The sequence below is a fragment of the Alosa sapidissima genome, chromosome 15 (genome assembly GCF_018492685.1).
Source record: "Alosa sapidissima isolate fAloSap1 chromosome 15, fAloSap1.pri, whole genome shotgun sequence".
Classification (NCBI taxonomy): domain Eukaryota; kingdom Metazoa; phylum Chordata; class Actinopteri; order Clupeiformes; family Clupeidae; genus Alosa; species Alosa sapidissima.
Window position 1 is genome coordinate 22,325,629 of NC_055971.1, and position 22,158 is coordinate 22,347,786.

The 22,158-nt window shown below is 41.6% G+C and overlaps 1 protein-coding gene across 1 annotated transcript; it reads right to left on the minus strand.

Annotated features, from left to right (window-relative positions):
* Positions 1-28: 28 nt before the first annotated feature.
* On the minus strand, positions 29-22,100 carry ilk (integrin-linked kinase). The gene is made up of 13 exons (XM_042063601.1): positions 21,900-22,100; positions 20,102-20,397; positions 15,047-15,212; positions 6,938-7,033; positions 6,656-6,752; positions 6,311-6,394; positions 5,967-6,052; positions 5,448-5,557; positions 4,189-4,316; positions 3,095-3,216; positions 2,729-2,828; positions 1,914-2,044; positions 29-1,515 (listed from the first exon to the last, which is right to left on the minus strand). The coding sequence occupies exons 2-13, from the start codon at positions 20,188-20,190 to the stop codon at positions 1,366-1,368; spliced, it is 1,359 nt and encodes a 452-aa protein (XP_041919535.1). The 5' UTR covers positions 20,191-20,397; positions 21,900-22,100; the 3' UTR covers positions 29-1,365.
* Between the last annotated feature and the right edge of the window lie 58 nt (positions 22,101-22,158).

Consider the following 22,158-nt stretch of genomic DNA (forward strand, 5'->3'; position numbering starts at 1 on the left):
GTATGTGCATGAACTGTCAAAGACAAAGTTATTTCTTAAACAAGTATAATTCTTTAATGCACATATATAAATTACATATATTTAAAGACATGCTTGGTTTTGGCTTATGCCCCTCTTTCAGAACAAGCAAGCAAGTGGATGGACGATGAAATACAATTTTAAAAATAAAGAAATATATAATGCAACGCAAAGTTAACATGGCAATGACTGAGAAGAGGTAAAGCAGCAAAGTCCCAAAGTAAAGTAAAAACAAGCACTGCGTGAAAAAAATCTAATGTGACCTTTCCTTTGGGGAGTTAATGTAAGAGCTGGAGTATTTCTGGCGCATGATTCAGTATTTCGAGATATGTAACAAAAAAAAAAAAAAAAAATTCATAGCAAAAATAAATCTGCACAAAGGAGCACTTGTGTGAAATGTACCGGACTGCTACACAGGATGTCAAATGCAATGGAGAGCAGAGTGTGAGAAGCCAAGGCATTTAGGCACAACGCTCCAGCTTCACAAGAGACCTGCCTTGGCTTCAAATCTTCCACCTATCTGGTGTTGAAATACAATTAAGGCCTACACATGTGAATTTGCAGGTTCGCACAATCTGCTTCCCTTTTGGGCACAGTGAAATGATTGGACTGATTAAGCAGCTTACAGCAGTTGCACAATCTGATATACACACACGCACGCACACACACACACACACACACAATACACCTGCATATAGAGAGACAAACATATACAATCACCACAGTCTATACTTTTGCAATGGCACTGAGGGAATATACATAGCGGTTTGGAGAAGCAGAGTAGTCCTCTTTCTGTTAGAAAGCAGAAGTGTTCACAGCGTCCGTCCAGACAAATGGCAGAAGACTGTATTTGACTTCTCTTTTTTTATAACAGAGAGGAAGAAGAAACCATTTTGAAGAGAGGCACTGGTAGGATCTTTTGGCTCCACGCAGGTAAATCATTAATTTAGTAAATTCCACTGAGCCATGTGACATAATAATAGTCAATGCAATACATTTCAGGGCGGGATGTGAACAGACAGTAGCTTACGTAAAATCATATTAACAATAATATTAATGAGAAAACATATCTTAGAAAAATTAGGGAAAAAAGATGTAATAAAATCAAATTAATAGTAAATGTATCATCTTTGATGCTCTTTCTTTTCTTTCTATTTTTCTTTTTTTTCAACAGAGAATCGAGTGAAAGTGGTGTACAGCATAGCGTAAAGTAGTGAGAGGAAAGAGTTTAAGGCAACACTGGTAACACAGCTCACCACCGGTGCTTACAGGAGTGAGATATCGGGTATGCATACAGTGGGGGTGGGGTGAGGAGGGGGGGGTGAGTGAGCGACTAGTGGAGATGCTTCACTTGTCCTGCATTTTCTCCAGGATGGGAACAATCATGTCAAACTTGGGTCTCTTGGCCGGGTCCTCGTTCATGCAGATTTTCATGAGCTTGCAGATGTGGGGCGAGATGCCGGGAGGGATGGTGGGGCGCAGTCCTTCCAGGGCCACCTGACGCAAACAAAGAAAACCACGACTTCACCATTTCAAATACTTGAAACTGAGGCAAAATATAAATAAATAATCATTATAAATATTTATAAATCATTATAAATTATCATTAAAATATTAAAAAGTATTTCCCTCATGTAAAGCGTTGACATTATTTATAGATAGAGGAATATATATATATATATATATATATAAAAGTAAATAAATAAAAATATATTTATAGCCATGAATGACACTGAAACCTTACATACATTTTATCATTTAGCATTGCATCTCCTGTCTAAATCCTATATTGTTACTTGAAGAAGGCAGAAATCTCTCACTTCATTCTGGGGCTTTTGCTGGCAGGAGTAAATACAGAAAATCTAATAAGAATTTGTCAACTTTTAATGTCCAACCTTCATGCCAATCTCCATGTTTGAGAGGTCAGCAAAAGGGACTTCTCTAGTCACCAGCTCCCAGAGCAGTATGGCGAAGCTCCACATATCAGCAGAGCGTCTGTTAATTTCCTCGGGTTTCTTCTGCAGGGCTGCAAGGGGGGAGAGAGAGAGAGAGAGCTCTACAGCTGGCCTCTGTAACGTAATTTCCTAACTATTAGCCGCGGTTTATACATTGATTTTGCAAAATGTCTTTAGCTATGAGATTAATACAAAGGGGCAGTTCATATGTTATTAATATGAACCTCATGACCTCATGAAGCCCTTAGCAAAACGCACTGTTCGTTCCAAAAAAAAAAAAAACTTTGATCTTTCACTTATGGTATCAATATGTTTTGGTTTTGTTTTTTAACTTGCATAAAACACTGTCCTGCGGTTTATACACAATGTGACTTATAGATTCACATCCAGAAAAAGAATTGCCATGGATTACTGAACATGAGTGCCGATTTTCAGTCTTCAGTCTTCACTCAAAGAAATGTATTTAGGTCTTCAGTAATTGGCATTATGGTAAATGTAGTTAATGTGGTCTGAAAAGTGTCTTCAGTAGCACTCTGCATCAACTCTGTTATGAGAAATGCATATCTATCAAGGAATTGTCAGAGTCTGGATTTGGTTACAAATCTTAGTGTGGAGCACCATCTCAGACCGTGCATCAGTATATTCATGCTACTGACTGTAGTAAACGTCCAAAAAAGCATAATAAAAGAATAGAGCAGTGGCTTGTGTTGATCTGCTAAGTGATCGGACCGAAATGCCAAGATAGAGTGACATACCCTCAGGAGCCATCCAAGCTGGAGAGTACATCCTCCCTGGGCACTGGAACGAAAACTTCACATCCGCCATACTGATCCTAGCAGTCATGTCCTCATCAATCTGTGAGTGACGGCAAAAAAAGCAGTCAAGCACAAAAAACTAGAGCTAATAAAAGGAAGTAAGTCAGTAAAGAAAGAATGTGCACATTTTTTTATATCAAGAAGCCTGGGGTCTGTTTGTAGCACCACTGGAACATACATCTGAGAGAAGAAAACACTCCATTGGCATTCAAGTAAAGCTGAAGGTCAGACAGAACGGTGGAGGAAGAAGATTTTCTATTTCATGTGGTGCACAGATTTGGTGGTAAATATTTACAGTAGGCTCACCATGACACTCTTGCTGTTTAGATAGTGGCGGGGAATCATTGGCTCAAGTGTGTGTAGGAAAGCCATTCCGCAGGCAATGTCCAAGGCAAACTTCACCGCCTGAGTCTGGTCCACCACGAAGTCTGTTTTCAGGGGGAAAAAAAGACCCAGTTCAATCATTCTGCGTTGTTGTGCTGGATTGCATAAATCAATGCATCCTGCTGTGACCTATGACAGATTATGTTCCTATGCAAGTGCACAAAAATCCAACAGAACTTTTAAATCAATCAACACTTTCCCTGTTAAAAACTATGCCTCATGATCAGGACATTGAATCAGTTCACGGAAAACAAAAAAAGTTTTTACAGGCTTTTTCCCAAATCACGGTAGTGACGTCGACGTACCGGAAACGGTAGCGGCAGAGAGTAGAAGCAATCAAGCAAGTGTTAATGTTAAGTGTTAGTGTTAAATAAACTCCTGGTGTAGGCTACTTACAAACTCGTTTTATGAGTATAGACCCTTTTTGTACTACTGTAGAAGTTTGGTAATATTCCGGGCATTATTACTGGGGTAATTTACGAGATACAATATAACGCTAAGCCATTGGGTTGATAAATACAACTGATAGCGCAAACTCGACCAATGTTTGACCAAGGGTAAAAAGCTTCTGGGGGTGTGTTTGGCTCGTGGTCATCGTGCAAATGACAGTAGGGTGAAATTCACTCTGAACCATTACTTTAAAGTCCAAGGGTCAGGCCTACCCATTGTTATATCACACAATTTTACATGGAACGTTATTAATTAGTTCTAGAAACAATATATTTTGGTTTCTACCAATTCTGGTATGTTAATGTTAAGGTGGAACCTCAAAAAGGAAACATTAAGGTTTGTTTGGAACGATCAAAAAAAAAAAATCTGGTTTGAAGCCCTGATCATAATACAATTCAAATCAACAAAATAGATGTCTATGTACATTGCCAATTCAACATTATTCCACAAAAGAAAAAAGGAAAAGCATGCATTTCAGACAAACACTGCATATGGGTGGGCCTCTACACTAATCCCTGTGCATACACAAGCAGACACAACACAGAGGTGACTGACACAGTACTCACTTGTGCCCTCATGAAGTACGTTATAGAGAGAACCATACGGCATCCAATGTGTGATGATGACAGTGTGGGGGGCAGGGGGTGACTGACATGCCCCAAGAACAGGAAGGACATTCGGGTGGGAAAATATCCTGGGATGGGTGCAGGGACAAGGAGGATGGGGGAGGACAGGACAAGACAGACACAAGGGCATCACTAGGATGGAAATCAAAAGGCACATCTACATAGACGAGGGCAGCAGAAGTACATCATCCGATACTTCAGGTAGTATCATGATGTACGCTTATTTCCATGGCAATAATAACTGAATTTAACATAGACCTGCATAACTAAAATACAAAACAATAAATTGTGTACAAGCAGTGTTCGGAATCGTAAAGATCAGTTTGTGTAAGTTTCAAGTTAAAGTTTAAACTACATCTGTCCAACAGCTTAATCCTGTTGTCATTTTATTGTTAGGGTGATGCTTGTTATGTCCACCTTTATCTGAAATGACGCCAGTGTGCCTGCTCAGGGCGTTACTGAAGGAAAGTTAATTTCCCTGAATAAACAACTGAATGATGATACATAAGCAAAAATGAAGGTACACATCATTATCACTTGCCTTTATTCCTACGGTATTCCAAGTGCAGATGTGAAAAAGATACTGTATATCTGGCTGTCACTTCCTAACTCAACTTACCATTACTCAAAACTAATACCACATTTGACAAACCCAAAGCAACTTGTATATATGTATATCCCCTCACTGGATGTCCCCTTAGAAACAGCTCAGCCACATCTGACATGGGACATTGTTCATAAACAAGGTAAATCTCCAAGAAGTTTCAAGCTTTTAAAAAGACTTCCACTGCAAACTCGAAAGATATTTGATGTAACAGCATGTTTATTAACAGGGAAGGTTAATGCATGTCAGATGAGAGTAGCACTTTCAGTGGCAGTAGTACTTAATTACCCCTGCAACGCCGCATAATATAAATATTTTAGCAGGCATGTCGGCATACAGTATATGTACATGATAAATATTTAGCAAAAGTAATATGTATAATTGCTATGTCACAAAAAGACAATCCCTGTGTTCTGTTCAGTGTCCTGGTTCTACTGCCACATGGCACCTTTTCCATTTCCCGGACGTATTGTCGGAAATACACAGACATTTGGACGGATAAATGAAACGTAAAGGACATAATGTTTTCCAGATGAGACAAATAGCAGAGACAAAAGAGATGCGGTGCCCTGTGGAGACACAAATAGTCGCATACCTTAACTTGGGATATTCCTCGTTGAAATCTCTGCTCTTTCTGGTGGTCCAATCACGGACCTTCAAAAGCTTCACCACAACCTCAGTGCCCTGCCAGCGCCCCTGCCACAGCTACCCAGAAAAACAAAGTCATTAGAAAAACATTACACACGAGCACAGGCAACAATCCAGTGAAACAGAATCATGTCCCATAACCTGGTAGATAGACAGCTCGTCGAGCTCATTGTTTCTTGGGGTTTTAAGCCCCCAACATTGTCTTCAAGGCAGCGCTGCCTGGAAGGCGCTAGGGTTAGGCATGGGTTAAGGTAAGGTCGATGGAGGCAGCGCTGCCTGGAAGACGGGCTTAAAACATCATCGAGTCATTGGAGTACATCATTCATACATTAGGCCATAAATTAAATCAGGAAGTTGAAAAGTGATATACAAAACATATGTAGCGAATTCTGTATTAACTAAATGTATTTATTTTATATTATATATTTAATTGTTACAGTATGACTAATGAATGAAGGCTTCATACCTCTCCAGAGTGGTTGTCATTGATTTTCAATAGGAGGGACAGCTGTTTGAAGTCAATGCCTGCATGTTTGTTCAGTGTGCCGTTACCTAAAAATGCAAAACACATCCACACACATGGTCATGCATATATCCTAAGCCAAGCATTTCTTTTTTGAAAATGTGTTTAATGAACTCAAACGTTCCTGTGATTTACCACTGACAATTTTTCATGTAGCCTAACAGCTGTTTGTGTTCAGAGAGATTTATAGAGCGAGTGTGTGCAGTGCGAGCGTGCACAGAGGGGCTGGCAGTCAGAGAGATTGATCTGCCAGCCCAAGTGGAGCGTAACGACTAAGCATGACTCACGGGGCCGTGTTCGAGTGGTGCCTTTCCAGAAAGTGTCTTTGAAAGGCACTTTGGTCAAGTTCTGCCCAAGCTTCTCTGCTCGCTCTGCAACAAAAGGAGGAAAATCACTTAGAAAACAACAGAAAAAAAAAAAAAAAAAACACACAGCCACCACATGGACAGATTTGGGCACCAATAACACTAATGATGTAGTGCATCTGCAATGCAATGAAGGAACTGAGCTACAAGCTGCTTAACTTCTAATCTACTAACACAAGGTGCTTTTTAGATTCATGATCATCAACAAGGATAGACAGCTGTATTCCTTCTTCTCCTATCAGTCTGTCTATGCGGCTTGATTAATACCTTTGAGAAGGTCACGCAGGTGTGGTTTAGCCTTATCCAGTGGGGTTTCTCCATACTTGTTGCAGATGCTCACCTGGGCGCCATTAGTTACCAGGTCCTGAGGGGAGAGAAGCACCAAAAAAGGAAATGTCGTTATCCCTGAGAGGCAGGATTGTGTGTGTTTGTGTGTGTGCGCGTGCGTGCGTATGTGTGTGTGTGTACTGCAGGACAGTCAGGACCACATGTGTTGCATCAGTCAGGAGCCCTGAGAAGCGGGGACTGACCACCAGGGGGAGCACTCACCTCGGCCACGAGGTCCTGGCCCCAGAAGCAGGCGTAGTGCAGCGGCGTGTTGCCATGCTCGTTGGCCGCGTTGGTGTCCGCCTTGCATTGGATCAGCTGGGGGACAAGAGCACAACAGCGCGGTTTACACATGATACAGGATTAAGGAGGAGACGTGCGTGAATCAACATGCTTACCAACGGAAGGTGATACCATCATCTACGTGTTTGGAACTGCGTTTGCAACCGCTTTAACTACTTATTTTTCTATGTATAGTACTATAAGAGGTCGAAGTGACTTTTGCTGCATTTCATGCGTTTTGTTTTATATGTACACCCCCTTCGCACACTTTTGACCATGTATACCATCTAGATAAATATTTATGCCATTGATTTCAATGTATAATAAATACACTCATTCTTTCTCTACCAGCTTTTACACGCTGTGGCCTTCCCCAGCAGCTGTGCATAACAATCTCCACACACACACACACACACACACACACACACACACTTACTTCTTAATATTACATAATAAGAGCAGTAGCAGGTTAGGTCTGACTCTGAGCCATCTGCAGAAAGCACACACTGTACACCTCCACCAGGCCTCTGAAGCTCTCCTGCAGCATTCCAAAACTATTATAACATGTCTAATATTAAACGCAGCAGCCACAATGGCCCACAGCAGCAGCCCAAATCCAATGATTCACCACGGCCAGGCACTCGTATACTATAAGGATATGCGTGTCAGAGTCACACATGTCTGGGTTTTAGCTTGGTTTCCTTGGGGGACTGTAAGGCCTGGATGATTGTTCGTCTTTAAAAAGGGCAAAACAAAAGCCAGACAAAAAAGTGTGAAATTCAGCCCTCACAAAACTGCAAAGAGTATCGCAGTAGGAATTTTGCAGACACAACAAAAATTGATTAACTGAGAGAAAAGTGAATAGTTTACCATCATACAATGCCCTAATAACAATAAACAAATCAGTCTGTTTTTTTCTTTTTTATATCCATCATTGGGACCAGTTCTGTACTTTTCCTTGGTGCAAATCATGACTCTGTCTAATACATGAAGTCACACATATTTCCTGAGAACTGAGAAGCCTCTGTAACCAATCTGTCCAGATGCTACTGTGACATCCAGTTTAAACACAAGGTCTCAACTGTCCTGGAAATGGGCTGCTTTCGCCTGCTACATTTATTTGTCATCAATGCCATGTCCTTTAACCAGGCAGTTGGTCTCCCTTTTTGCAACAGCAAAAAAACCATCTAATAAAAACTGTGTGAAAGGTAGAGTATGTAGTTTGTGTTTTGTATGTAAATTTAATATACTATTCTACTAGTTCAGTGCCCGTTCAAAACATGCTATTTCTGTGGCGAACCCATAGCCCAATTACATGCCCGCAAGATGGACTTCTTTAAAAACATGATGATAGTAGGAAAAAACATAAATCCAGCTAAGCATTCAGTAATTCCTATATGGAAAATGGCAAAAACATAATTCCAGCTAAGCATTCAGTAATTTCCTATATGGTAAATGGAAAATGGTAAATGGACTACTTTTCTACTCCTCCGGGCACTCAACTCACAATTTCATGTCTCACATTCACCCATTCACAGACACACTCATACACCGATGGCGGTGGCTGCCATGCAAGGTACACATTGGGTCGGGAGCAGTTTGGTGTTCATGTCGGGCTCGGGCAAGCAGACGTCAGACTGAAGAACTGTCTCTCTGACACTGTGATCAGCAGCACCGGAGCGCCACAGGGAACTGTACTCTCTCCAGTCCTGTTCACCCTGTACACATCTAACTTCTGCTACAACACAGAGTCATGCCACATGCAGAAGTTTTCTGACGATACTGCAATTGTGGGGTGTATCAGGAACAGGCAGGAGGAGTAGTACAGGAGCCTGGTGGAGGACTTGTGCAATGGTGCAAACTCAATCATCTTCAACTCAACACTTCAAAGACCAAGGAGATGGTGGTGGTAGTAAGCACCTACAAGTATCTGGGTCTCCACCTGGACAATAAACTGGACTGGTCAGCCAACACTAGGCCTTTTCACACAGAGATCCCGCTAAATGTGCGGCAAGAGGAGACGTCTTTTTGCCGTCTTTTTGTGTCTGAAAGCGAGGTGAAAATTTGCCGGCCTGCTGATCTGTTCACATGATGCGGCATTTTGGGGAGCCAGAAGGCAGGATCAGCTATAGTAAATTAAATTGTGACGTGCAACAGGTGGCGTGTAGAGTGATCGTCGTAGGCCTTATTATGCGTGCGTGGGGCTTCAGATACAGCAGGCGTGTGATTTCAAAAACCATGGCGGGAGAACCGACTGCACTTTGGTTAGCTTGCATTTGCTTTGCTGTTGCTGTTAGAATGTTAGATTCTTGCGATAGATGTCTTCAGACAATTAAAAGTAATTTGGAAGGGAAATTGAAGAGAAGAGTTGCCCTTGCGTTCGCCGTGATTTCCCTTTGAAAATCAGAGGTTCACAGGCTACTGTGGTCAGTGGCACTGCCAGCCGTAATCCTGTACGCACTGTGCGTACAATTTATTCATGAAATCATTCAATATTACAACAATAAAATGATAGCCTAGGGCAAAGAGAATGGACATCTCAACATAAGGATACATTAGAAGATGATGATTGGTGTAAACTTTCTCACACGACGTGATAAGCAGTTCTGGCGCTTAAAAACGCAACGTTCCATTCAGTCATAAATCATTTAAGCGTATAGGCCTAGTGCTCGTCATGAAAAGAAAACAGAAGCTTATTTTTCAGGTGTTTAACAGTAGGCCTAGGCGCACTGTTAGCAGTTATGCCGAAGGCAGTGAGATTATTAGGCATTGCATCCTGTCACTCTGTTTGGAACATCGCAGTTCGGGTTGATAAGATTCAGTTAATGCGAGTATGGATCGTCTCAAAGTTTGGGACAACCAAACAGCAGTGTAGGCAAAGCAAATCCTAATTGTTAGGTTACCATAGCTGTCTTTTCTCTAGGCCTGGGCCTATCGGAAATCGCGACATAAGCACATTGGTTTCTTTTTTCTTTTCTTTCTTGTTCGCGTGTTGGGTAGTGAAGCGATAATGCATTTAAAGCAGTACATCATGTGAGCCAGAGACGATATGGCCAGAGCTGCTGCTCTGTATACATGTAGGTATTCTGTCCCACCCAATTTTGCTGAACTACTTGCGAAGTAGCCTATTATCACAGACATCACATGCATCACACGAAAGAGCTTTTTCTCGGCTTTTAAACGATGTTAGTGGTTAGTTAGAAAAGTAACTTTAATTTAATCATATTTTTTGCGCCCGTCTCCCTACCCATTCATCTTGGTGGAATACTTCGCGAACTTTACCTCAACACATGACAAACCATAATATCAGAATAAACAGCAGACCTTACCGAACACAAAGGTGTAAAGCATGCCCCTAGTTAGCCATTCCAGAGTAATCCGGTTTTAAATTTGCAGCAATGTCTTTATGCATGTCTCCAACTTTGCGGTTCCTAATGTGTTTAAATTGTTCAATAGGTATACATGATTTTATAACAGGCCAAATACAAAACAAATGTTACAAATATCGCCTAGATATCTGTAAGCATTACAATCAGAGGATATACATATAGGGCAGACAGACGCTCATGAGTTCATGCTTTGTTTTTTCGCTGGATTTTAGGATAGCCTATTATGGCAACTGATTGCATTCCAAGCTACAGTCAACTCTAGCAGGCATTGAATGACTGGAGACTTTGTGAATTTATAGATTGACATAATGTGCTGTCTCTGCTATTGCTGCTTTTGATCAGTTAGATTTTTTTGTAATCTCCTGTGGTGGGCTGGACATAGCATCGAAATGCCCGCCCAGATTCCCCTTTCCGCCTTGACCCATTCACACTGGTGCCGGAACGAAAAAAACTCGGCAAAATGTCTAGGGGGCTTGGTAGTAAATTTGGCGAGACACTTTGTCCCGCCTCGGTCTATGTGAAAGGGACAGTCGTTCCGTGATTCTGGTACATAAAATTGTGGCGATTTCGCCAGTGTGAAAGGGCCTACTGATGCACTCTACAAGAAAGGGCAGAGCAGGCTGTACTTCCTGAGGAGGCTGCGGTCCTTCAATGTGTGCAGCAAGCTCCTCAGGATGTTCTACCAGTCTGTTGTTGCCAGCGTCCTCTTCTATGCAGTGGTATGCTGGGGAGGAAGCACAAAGAAGAAGGATGCGGGGCGAATTGACAGGCTGGTAAGGAAAGCTGGCTCTGTAGTGGGAGCTGAACTGGAGTGCATCACTTCAATATCTGACAAAAGGACCCTGAACAACATCTTGGACAATGAGTGTCACCCACTCCACAGAACTATTGTTAAGCAGAAGAGCCTGATCAGCTGGAGACTCCGCTCACTGCCTTGCACAACAGACAGACTGAGGAAGTCATTTGTCCCCAGGGCCATGAACTGTTCAATGCTTCATTTAAGGGAAGAGGAGAGATAGACTTCTCTGCATAGTCTGTCTGCCTCTTCATCCCCTCCATGTTTGGATACTGCCTATCCACTAGCCACTTTTTACCACTGTCTTTCTGCCTCACTGTTTGCGTGCTATATTAGCACATATGCATAACCCCTCCCTCCATGCCACAGCCGAACTGTGGCCACACTTATACCTTTTCTTAAAATAGTTATATATATATATAGATATATAGACTTATTCCTGCACTGTTGCACTTACTCATTTGCACTATAACCATGACCACCATCATCATTGCACTATTACCGTGACACTCACTCACACAGAGCACCTTACCTTACCTTACTATGCACAGAGAATCACAGGCTCAGTCCCTGCCTCAGTCATTGCAAGCGCCTCTTGATTGATTAATCACCACTATGTGGCTACTGTTTTTAGAATTGATTTAGATTAAGTGTTAGTTAGTATAATTTGTATTTTAGTATATTCTTCATCTTCTACTGTCCTTATTGCTTGTGTTTTTATATTATATACTTTTAATTACTTTTTCTGCTGTTAGTGAATGTGTGTGTGTTGTCTGTATGTTACGGGCAGCCGTGGCCTACTGATTAGCACTTCGGACCTGTAACCGGAGGGTTGCCGGTTCGAACCCCGACCAGTACGCACGGCTGAAGTGCCCTTGAGCAAGTCACCTAACCCCTCACTGCTCCCCGGGCGCCGCTGTTGATGCAGGCAACTCACTGCACCAGGATTAGTGTGTGCTGTGTGTGTTTCACTAATTCATGGATTGGGATAAAAGCAGAGACCAAATTTCCCTCACAGGATCAAAAGAGTATATATACTTATACTGAGACCTTGAATTTCCCCTGGGGATCAATAAAGTAAGTAAGTAAGTAAGTAAGTAAGTAAGTATGTATGTATGTATGTATGTATGCATCTATCTATCTATCCCTCCAGGTGAACATCTCCTCTACTTGCTTAGCCACCAACACCCCGGTATATAATAATATAATATTTAGGGCTGTCAAAATAACTGATTAATTTCGATTAATTAATTTGAGAAAAAATAACTGATTTAGAATAACTGAAAATTAGTGCAGATTAATCGATTCCGTATGACCCCGAGCCGTTCTAGTCAGTAAAAATTAGACAGTAAAATGAAGGAGAGAGAAGAAAATGTGCTGCCTTGATTGGAACATTTACTTTTAAAAAACGGCCTGATGGTGTTGATAAAAAATAAAGTGTTGAAAATAAAGTCCTCTGCAATGTCTGCAGCAAGGAATTTGCATATCACTGGAGTTCATCAACCATATAGTCGCACATCAATGCAAAGAAATAAGTGTAGACATTGAGGGGAGTGTTAATTTATTTTCATTGTGTCCCCTAGGTTATAACTGTGGCCTGAAATGCCTTGTATGTGAAAAAAAAAACCTTCTTCCCGAAGCACTTTTGAATTTATTTCCTCAGCATATTAGGTCATATCATAGATTATTATCGCAATTATTTGAACAGTTAAAATAATAATAAAAGAGTCTTTGAACTTTAATGTCACTAATGCTGATTATTCAATGATTCATTTGAATTGAAATATTTAAAATACTTTCACAGCAAAAATTATATATGCGATTAATTTAGATTAATTAATCACAGAGTATGTAATTAATTAGATTAATTTTTTTAATCGATTGACAGCCCTAATAATATTGTAATAAACATGCAGTAGCCTAAGCGTCATGTAAGCATTGGACATTTTTTTACAGATCAAAATCGACATAGGCCTTACAGTAACAGCAGTTTTGTGTTAAGGCTGTTTAGCCTAATTTAAGAACTTGATAATAGAAAAGACATACACAATTGACCCTTCGCTAATTTAACATAATTACAGAAAGCATAATCAAGATCGAAAGCCATTATTCTGTGTATCGGTGTTGCCTTAATCCCATACATGTCATTTGGTCGTCCTTTTCAACTCACATCACTATAAAATCCCATAAAACAAAAAATCAGCTGCTTCCAATGCATTTCTATGGAGCCGTAAGTTGAAGCTGTCTGAGTGTGTCTGCCTGCGCGGAGCTACTGAACTGCCATTGGCTCATCTGCGTTTGATGGGCGGGGCTTGCGATCGGTCAATTTTGTGGAATGATTCATTGTCGTTGAATAGGCATTGCATAGCCATGTGGGTAGGTGTGTTGTATATTGTGAATAATGTTATGCAAGCAAACCGCATCTAGAAGCAGCCTCTATATTGTTGAGGTCAGACGTGATAACATTCATTAATGTTATCTTTCGATATGCAAATAACACATTCACACTCACACTCAAACACACTCACACACTCTCTCACACACACAGACAGACAGACAGACAGACCTTTCATTAATCGATGTATTTTGTTCAATTCATGCATCCTGTTGTTTGCAGAGTGCATTTCACAAATTCTATTTACTTTGATTTACTCCATTTCTTTGATAAAAGATCTTTCCAGGATTATTTCAGAATTAGGGTGGGGGATTACGGGCCTAGCAAACAATAGGCAACACACGTCACATCGATCACAGGGGGTATTGACTGTTTCGAATTTGGTGGTCCCATGACTGTCAAGGGCCCATCACATTGTACACAGTATGCACTGCACTCGCCGCTAGGTTGCTCTTGGTTGAGGTAACGTCCCAAACATAGCTCTACAATGAAAGAATTCCATCCAATTGAAATAGTACAACACGGAAAATCATTGAGTGGTGGTCAATGTTGATATTGTGGTGGGCCGCCACAACTTAAAGGTGCGATTTGTAGGATTGTTACCGAACGTTCTGTAGGCCAAAATCAAAACACTGGTGAACTGGTGAACGTATACTACCAGACGCGAGCCTCTTTTGGGTTGCCAGATGTAATGAAGACTTAGCTAATAATGTTAGTTGACCTGCAGCTGCTTTAACGTTTCTCCAACTACACATTACGGAAACAGTGAAAACAAAAAGTACCTCTCTAACCAACGTAACATATTTAGCTGAAGTTAGCGATGCAGATGAAGTTTAGCCTAGGCTACCTGTTGTGGAGAAATATGGCCAGCTCTGCGTCAGACTTGATATTCTTCGTTTGACGAAGACGTCACCATCTCAGGAAGCTCCTCCGATGTCCACTTAGGCCTAATTTGTTTCTTGTTTTAATTTTGGAAATTTTCCTGCCTCTCGTAGGCGTTCATGACTACAACTGACAGCTGTTGACAGTTGCCCTTTGCTAATTTGGCAACCCAAATAGGAGGACGCGCTAGCCCATTATTAATACGCTATTCTTGAATTAATCGTTCAAAACATAAACGAGATTCCGCCCCGTAACTCATTTTTTCATGGGTTTTACGGGTTAGAGTAATGTTGTCAAATAAGCCATTACTTCAATTAATCGTGTTTCCTTACTCTCTGACAACATATGGTGATCATTTTTGGAATGGTTACAGTTTATTTTCCATTATTTCCTACATACTGGACCTTTAAGTTTGATGTCATACATCACAACAGCACAACAAAGAGACTGTCTAATCATATGATCCAGCATCTTCATCATCATTTGGGCCTTTCATCTCTGTCTTTTCTTTTCCTCAATCAGTTGTAGTTGTAATCTATAGGAAACACTGTGGTCACATGACGGTCAGGTAGCGGATGGCACCTCACCTTGCCTACAATGTCCCGGTGGCCGTGGCTGGAGGCCAGATGCAGGGGTGTGTCATCTCCGCGGTTCATGACATTGATGCGGGCTCCGCGCATGATGAGCATGTCGACCACGTTGGAGCGGCCCTCGCGGCACGCCCAGTGGAGGGGGCTGAAGCCGTGGTCATCCCTGAATAGAAGGCACAGAAGGAGACAGAGCATGCACATGAGCCTCCGCGACAACGATAGCCTGTACCTTTAAATTGAGCTTTACTAGCAAAGGTTGTCAATTAGCAACCACTCTGGGATAGCATGTATGACATTCATTGAGCACTGAAACACTGTTTTGACTTGTAGAAAGCAGTCAATCTTCTGTTCACACCAAAAAGCAAGCCAGCGAAAATTACACACCTACTGACTGAGATGGTAGACAAATGCACTTAAAACACACTTGGTATTAACATTACAAAAGCAAGCATGTAACTGTAATGTAATGATAATTTAGCAATAATATTTAAATACACTTTGGGAGGACTCCTGGATCACACTTGAGATGGCAGCAGTAAAATAGGACATTTCAGACACTAAAATAAATCTATTCTGATTTTATTCTGAGGTTTCATCTGGCACAAAGACACCGATTAGTCTACAGATGACCTCTACTACAACCAGCCGCATCCTCCAAACAATGGCCACACATGACACCCTTGAAAAAAGCTAACCAGCTGACCAAAGACAAAGGCAAGGAGTGCAGATCCAAGAGAAGTGGAAATAATAGAGAGAGAAAGAGAGAGAAAGAGAGAGCGCGAGAGAGAGAGAGAGAGTGTCTGGCAGTCTCCCTCAGTCAGGAAAAGGGAGGAAAAAACATCAGCAGGCCTGGTTTACACTGTCAGGCCATATAAGGCTCCAGAAGACTTCCTTCATCATCCATGCACAGAGTAGGCTACGCACTGGGCCCTCAGCTGCTATGCATCATCTGCTCAGCCTGCTGACTTTGACTGAGACTTCATCCTCCCTCTCTCACTCTGCCACCCCCCTCTCTCCTTCGTGCTCCAGAGCTTGGCCTCTCCTCCCTGGTGGAGACAGAGACGCTCGGCAAAAACGCCAGGGGAGACGTGCCGGACGCATACTTCCAAGTGCCCTCAGCAAGCAGCAGGAATTCTCCCTCCAGTTTCCAGTTCCTCCCATTCCTGTGACATCAAAATTCCAGGAGGCCCTTTTTTTTGTTTTGCGTGTTGGCAACAGGCCTAAATAGCAGCCCAACTTCTCCATTCAGACACTATTCATTATGCACTTGTTAACATGAGTCAAGTGGTGGATGAATGTGGCCATGAAGAGGGGGAGCCGAATGATCTGGTGGCAAACTGATGGCGCTTTGTGGGGTGGAGGGTGAACCCTTTCCCCACACAGAGGGGCATGTGTTCCCCGCAGAGAGAGGATCATTGAGTTGCACCAGAGAGATCCTACTTTCTACCAGGGCAACAGACTGAAGGAAGACCCACTCTCCACAATAGAAGCTGATTATGGAAAACTGCTACTGCCAGTAGAGTTAGTAACTGTAACACTGTAGCACTGTGCATTCACTGGACAATGGAAGCGTGTGGATATCCTCTGGAATTATTTTTCAGAAAATAAGCTTTAAGTTCACGTCTCAGTAATGTTTTAAGTTAATAAAACAAATAAAGTTACAAGGAAGTTCAAAAAAGCCATGGGATATCCATCTGTTATAGGGGTGTCACAATTTTGATTTCAAGTCGAAATCGATCGAAATTCTCAATCGATCTCAATCTCAAACTTCGAACTCAAAGGTAAAATCAACGATGTAGCCACACCCCCAATGTCACATCCAGCATGTATGCCAAGACGCAAAAACGTACACACTAAACTGTGGCGTCAACACTCCTCTAACTTTAGGCTGCAGCCAGTTAAAAAAAAAAAAAAAACATCAACCGACCGAAATCGAAGCCCCTCTTGCTACTCTGAAATCACCGGTGTCAAAGTATTTTGTTGTTCATTCACGTCAATTAACACTAACTTACTCAACTTAGCAAGTGAAAAGATGATCTAGTTACAGTCCAAAATTACTTCAAGGCATAAAATGCATATTGATAAGTGCATATTCCATGCACACTAACCTTGGGTCACTTCAGACTGTGCTGAAACATTTAAATTATCATTCTGTGTTGTTTCATTTCACTATGTTCATATCTATGTACAAAGGCGTTCTAAGCGATGTTGGGTAACGTCACTTCTGTTGATGTTGAAACAAAACAAAGAGCTAGTTCGCTACTCCCTCCCCCTACCTCCCGTGCAATTGAAATTCTCCTAAACTCCTAAAATCTTGTCGGTGATTGGCTGGAACAGTTTGTTATGTTGTTATGGTCCAGGCTGGACCAAGTTGTTTTTGTTGCCGTTTTGGAGCCTGGGCTGTTCACAGAGACTGCGTTTTTTTACAGTGTATTCAGGGCACACGCAGCTAGCGGATGGTGAGGTGATGTTTGCTGTATATGGCAAAAAATGTTTTAGCTTAGAAACCGCGTAACATCGCTTAGAGCATGTTTTGTTTACAACCTTGCAGTTGGAATGGTTTCAAAATAAAAGCCCCCGAAACAGAATAGGAAAAGGCCAAAAAAAAGTAAACAACATAAGGAATGCATTAATAGTAATATTAAAATAGATTGAAAATGAAATGGAATTGTGACTTTAAAATTGAAAATGAAATCGAATCCAGGATTTGGAGAATCGTGACACCCCTAATCTGTTATAAACCCTACATAACACAACCAGTTTTGAAGACTGCCAGTCTTTCCCAGAACAGTGAGTTCTGAACTGGGTGATATCTCTTCACCCTGGCAGGACAGGGATGTCCCAGTGCCCAGGAAATGGAGGAATTCTCCTCTGTTGCTGCCCCGTAATACTGCTGTTATTTCAGGCAGTGCCACCTGCCAGCGTAGCTCAGAGTGGCAGGCGGAAGAGTTCCCTGTCTGCACCCTGTGTGTCTCCACCACGGGGAGGCCCAGCCCAGTGAGCTCATTAGGGGCCGGCCAGTCACCACACACCCCCACACAGTTACTCACCCTTCCACACATGCCTGGACGCTGTGCTTTGCGTCATATTTACCACCACAATCATTATAAGGTCATACTTTTACAGTTAAAGAGCCACATCAACAGCTGACCACACCACAAGTCAGACATTTCAACTGCCCTAATAGAGAAGTTTACTCAGCTTACTCAGTAGGAGACACATCATTCCGACACATTCTGTATCAGTTAAACGGATGAAGGTAGATACCATGGCACTCTGCTGGTTAAAAAGTCCTTACGCATCAGTGTCTGCTCAATAAAGGACTTTTTAACCAGCAGAGTGCCTCGGGATCTACCTTCATCCGCTTCAATCCTATCTGCCAATTTCACTTGAGGAGCACCTGAAACATTTTTATTCACTAGTGACCCAGTGCAGCGCTCTCCCATCTTTTTCTCTTCACATTCTGTATCAGTGTTGGAACTGAGACTTGTCATGACTCCACCAATACTTTGAACACACTACATGGTTAATGACCCTTCTAGCTCACTGTGTGAAGGGTGCGGCCGCCGTTAGCCTGACTAGCGGACATGCTAGGTGCTTGCTGGGGGTTAAATATAAACAAGAAATCTTTCTGTATACAGCCCAGCCTCCAATCCAAAAAAGGCACTCAAAAAACACCTCCCCCAACCTTCTTCCTATTCCCCCTGTCTTTCTACAACTGCCTGACATGCAGTAATGACAAAGTCCTGGAGGCATTTGTGAAACTGCAAAGTTAGAATTCAGGGGGTGTTTCAAGGGAGAAAAAACCTTGTTGTTTACTTAACCCTTCAAATACTTGTGTGGAATGCCTCGTCATGTGTAGGAAGGGCAAAGAATTATCCGTGCAAACATGAGGAAATGAGAGGCAGGAAACGGAGGCCACTATCAAACGCCACCTATCAGACTCCACAGCAATGGGCCAAACGTGGTGCAGGGAGCTAATGAGCTCTAATACAGCCCCTTGTGCATTGCCTCCCATAAATTCAAAGGCTCCCCCCACATCTCCCAGATGTACACAGTATACACACACACACACACACACACACAGTGTAGAACAAACGTGCTTTTCTCCTCCCCCTTTCTCCTGCTCATTTGGTGGGCTGTGAGGACTGCTCCCCTGAGGCTTCCGTGGTATTCCATGTAAGGACATTGTGAATTCCACAGAGCTGGCCAGTGGTTTGAGCCTGTGTGCCAGTAAATTGGTAAATTCACAGATAAATGGAGAGAGGGGGACAGAGCACCTTATATGCTGACACAACGCAGCCAGCCAGCAACTTGCACAACAACAGAGAGGGGAGTAGATGTCTGTTCAGCTGCAATTGAAACGTCAGTGGCCAGTATCAACAGGCAATCTGCTAATGGCTAAGCCTGCATGTCAGTGTGATTTATATTTATTCTCAAAAAAGGAAAAGACAAGACAGAAACCTATGCTCCGAGCATGCTAAATTAATTTTGAATAACCTACTTGCCTTACGTACATAAAAAAAAGCATGTAATACCAATTGCCTCTGGAATGTTTTTCACATGTTTCTCATTTTACACATCAAAATTAAATATAGCTCTGACAGGGTTAAAAAAACAAAACAGATGGGGAAAAAATAAACAGCGTTTCCTGCTTGGAGGCATGGGAAATCCATCTGTAGCTGAGACATTTGTTGAGTCACGTAAGGATACATTGAAACAAACACAACTAAGTAAAATTAAGGGTTCAGGGCATAGTTCACATGCTGAACTGCGTGGGAGTGCTGAAGAGACAACATTGCTAAGAGGACAAAACCCTATTTTCTATGCATCCTTTAAAGTAATTATGTGAAATATCCAAAGTTACTTAAACACACAGTAGCTCAGCTTGAACTGCATTCCAAGAACAGTCAACATAGGACTCTTTGAGGTGAGTTCAGCTAAACAGCCACCTGCGGGTAAATGACAGTGGTATGTTCCATTCCTTGGACAGAATTGTAAACATGCTTTGGTATGCTCTGGATATCTGTGGAGAAAATCAGCATGTCTTACCCTTGGTTGAGATCATTTTCTGTATTGTCCAGCCAAAGGCGAACAGCAACTGCGTTGCCTTCCCTACACTGGGTGAAGATGTCATCCATAACTGCCTCTTCAGTTAACTCTCAAGGCTAACTTTGACTCTTCCAGCTAACTTTTCCTCCAGATATGACTGGATAGCAGTGGGTGGACAGGGATACAGTACAGAGGTAACCGCGGAGATTCAACGGAGGCCTGGAAAGCATTCGTCCCCAGGCTCAGAGCACACCCCTACAGTGACCAGGGGACAGAGGCAGGAGTGCTCCTTACTCCTGAAAAAAAAAACAATGACAAAATATGTACCAACAGGAACATCAATATAGAGATTATCATATAGATTTATGATCATTTACTAAATCAATACTGACTTTTACTTTGATAAACATACGTACTTTTCACTTTTCAGATTTTGTTATGTTCTAAATTTATTCTTAAATCATTTCATTTCATTGCTTCATTTTAAAGTAAAATGAACCATGCATTCTAAATGATTGGCCTAATCTGTGACACTAGTGAAATGCTAAAAACTGGCTGATGGCATCCTTGATAATATGGCATCCTTGATAATAGCACAAGTCAGTGATATCTATTCATGCTTGGACAGCTAACAACTATAAGAACGGCTTCAGCTAGATCAGACAAATTTGGGCCCAAGACAAAACATTTTTTAACCTATCAATGTTCTTGGCAAACTGGTAGAGGATATACTATTTTGGCGAACTTATATGACACACCTCATAACTACCTGTGAAGTTACACCCACAAGAAACTTTACACAGGTTTGGATGGGACCACCCATCCTTTCATGGAGTTTATGGTCGTAATCTTATATACTGCTGTTCAATGTGTTTTGAGGTTAAATTTCACTCAGATTTTTCCTGCTACGGCGCTCTCTGTGTCGTGCCAGGGTTGCGTTGTATAAGGACTGCTCTAACGTTATAGTAAACACTATCTGTATCATTTCAACACAGAAAACCTAATCACTACCAATTAGAAGTATCCTGGGAAAAACACTTAACGTTAAATAGTAATTTCGGCCTTTACTCGAAATAAGGCATGTGCAGCCAACTTAAATACAACATTATATTAGATGGTCGCCCTAAAATAAAGTTGCATACGTTACGTTTGACGGGTCATTCAAGAGCTGCAACTAAATCTAAGTTGAGTAGCAATACAGTAACTGCTACAGTAACTTTAACACAACTCAAAATAGCTGATACGTAAGTTATAGATAAGTCAGGTTAATAAAACGTACGCCATTGTTACACCCTATCTACTTGTTCATTCACAAGTAATAACTAGTTCAAAAATAATCGGTTGTAGTTTTTACCGTTAGCAAAAAAGCTTGGACGGTACTTTGAGTGGAGAAACTGACTATTTACTGCAGTTAGGCAGCTAACGTTACATTAGCTTATCAGCTAGTTTGCGACCTAGCTAACGTTAGCGCCATTAGAACTAATGAGTTCGAGTTATCCTAAGCGAACATGAATGTTGACTTGTAAAACTATCTTCGTAGATAGAGAATATTTCTTTGTTAATTCAACTTTTAGCAAAGGTTAGGTAGGAGGCATTGGTTTACATTAGCAAGCAAGCTAGCCATCTACACTGAGGTTATTTGGCAACTGATATAGCAACCTTCTTTCATTCCCTTGAACCGGGCACGTAGCTAGCTAGTCTAATATGCTAACCAAGTTAGCTTTTCCACAAGTGTATAGTGAACGCTGTCTGTCATTAATCTATTTCATCGATATAACATTAAATAACTGTAACTTACCTGTCGTTTTCAGTTATATTTCATAAGAATTCAACAATATATGTTAGTTGCCTTGACAGATTGAAGCAAAGACTGCTTACGTCCCAACAGTCCACACCCTCATCAAATCTTAAAAGCAGCTCTTTGGCTAAGAATTTTCAATCATTGCGCACTCTAGTGGAAAACAACAGTCATAGCGACTGACTGAGCTGATTCTTTCCAGCTTTCTCGATTCTTTCAATGGCAATTAAAACCGTGTGAACCCAGTTTTTTCTATCAT

What these genes read in the sequence shown, in the direction of transcription:
- ilk (XM_042063601.1), bottom strand. Translation starts at nt 20,190, where the DNA reads ATGGATGACATCTTCACCCAGTGTAGGGAAGGCAACGCAGTTGCTGTT. An exon ending in GAAAATGATCTCAACCAAGG is followed by an intron (nt 15,213 to 20,101) that starts GTAAGACATGCT and finishes CCTTCTATTCAG; the next exon opens with GGATGACCACGGCTTCAGCC. An exon ending in TAAACAGCAAGAGTGTCATG is followed by an intron (nt 2,829 to 3,094) that starts GTGAGCCTACTG and finishes CGTCACTCACAG; the next exon opens with ATTGATGAGGACATGACTGC.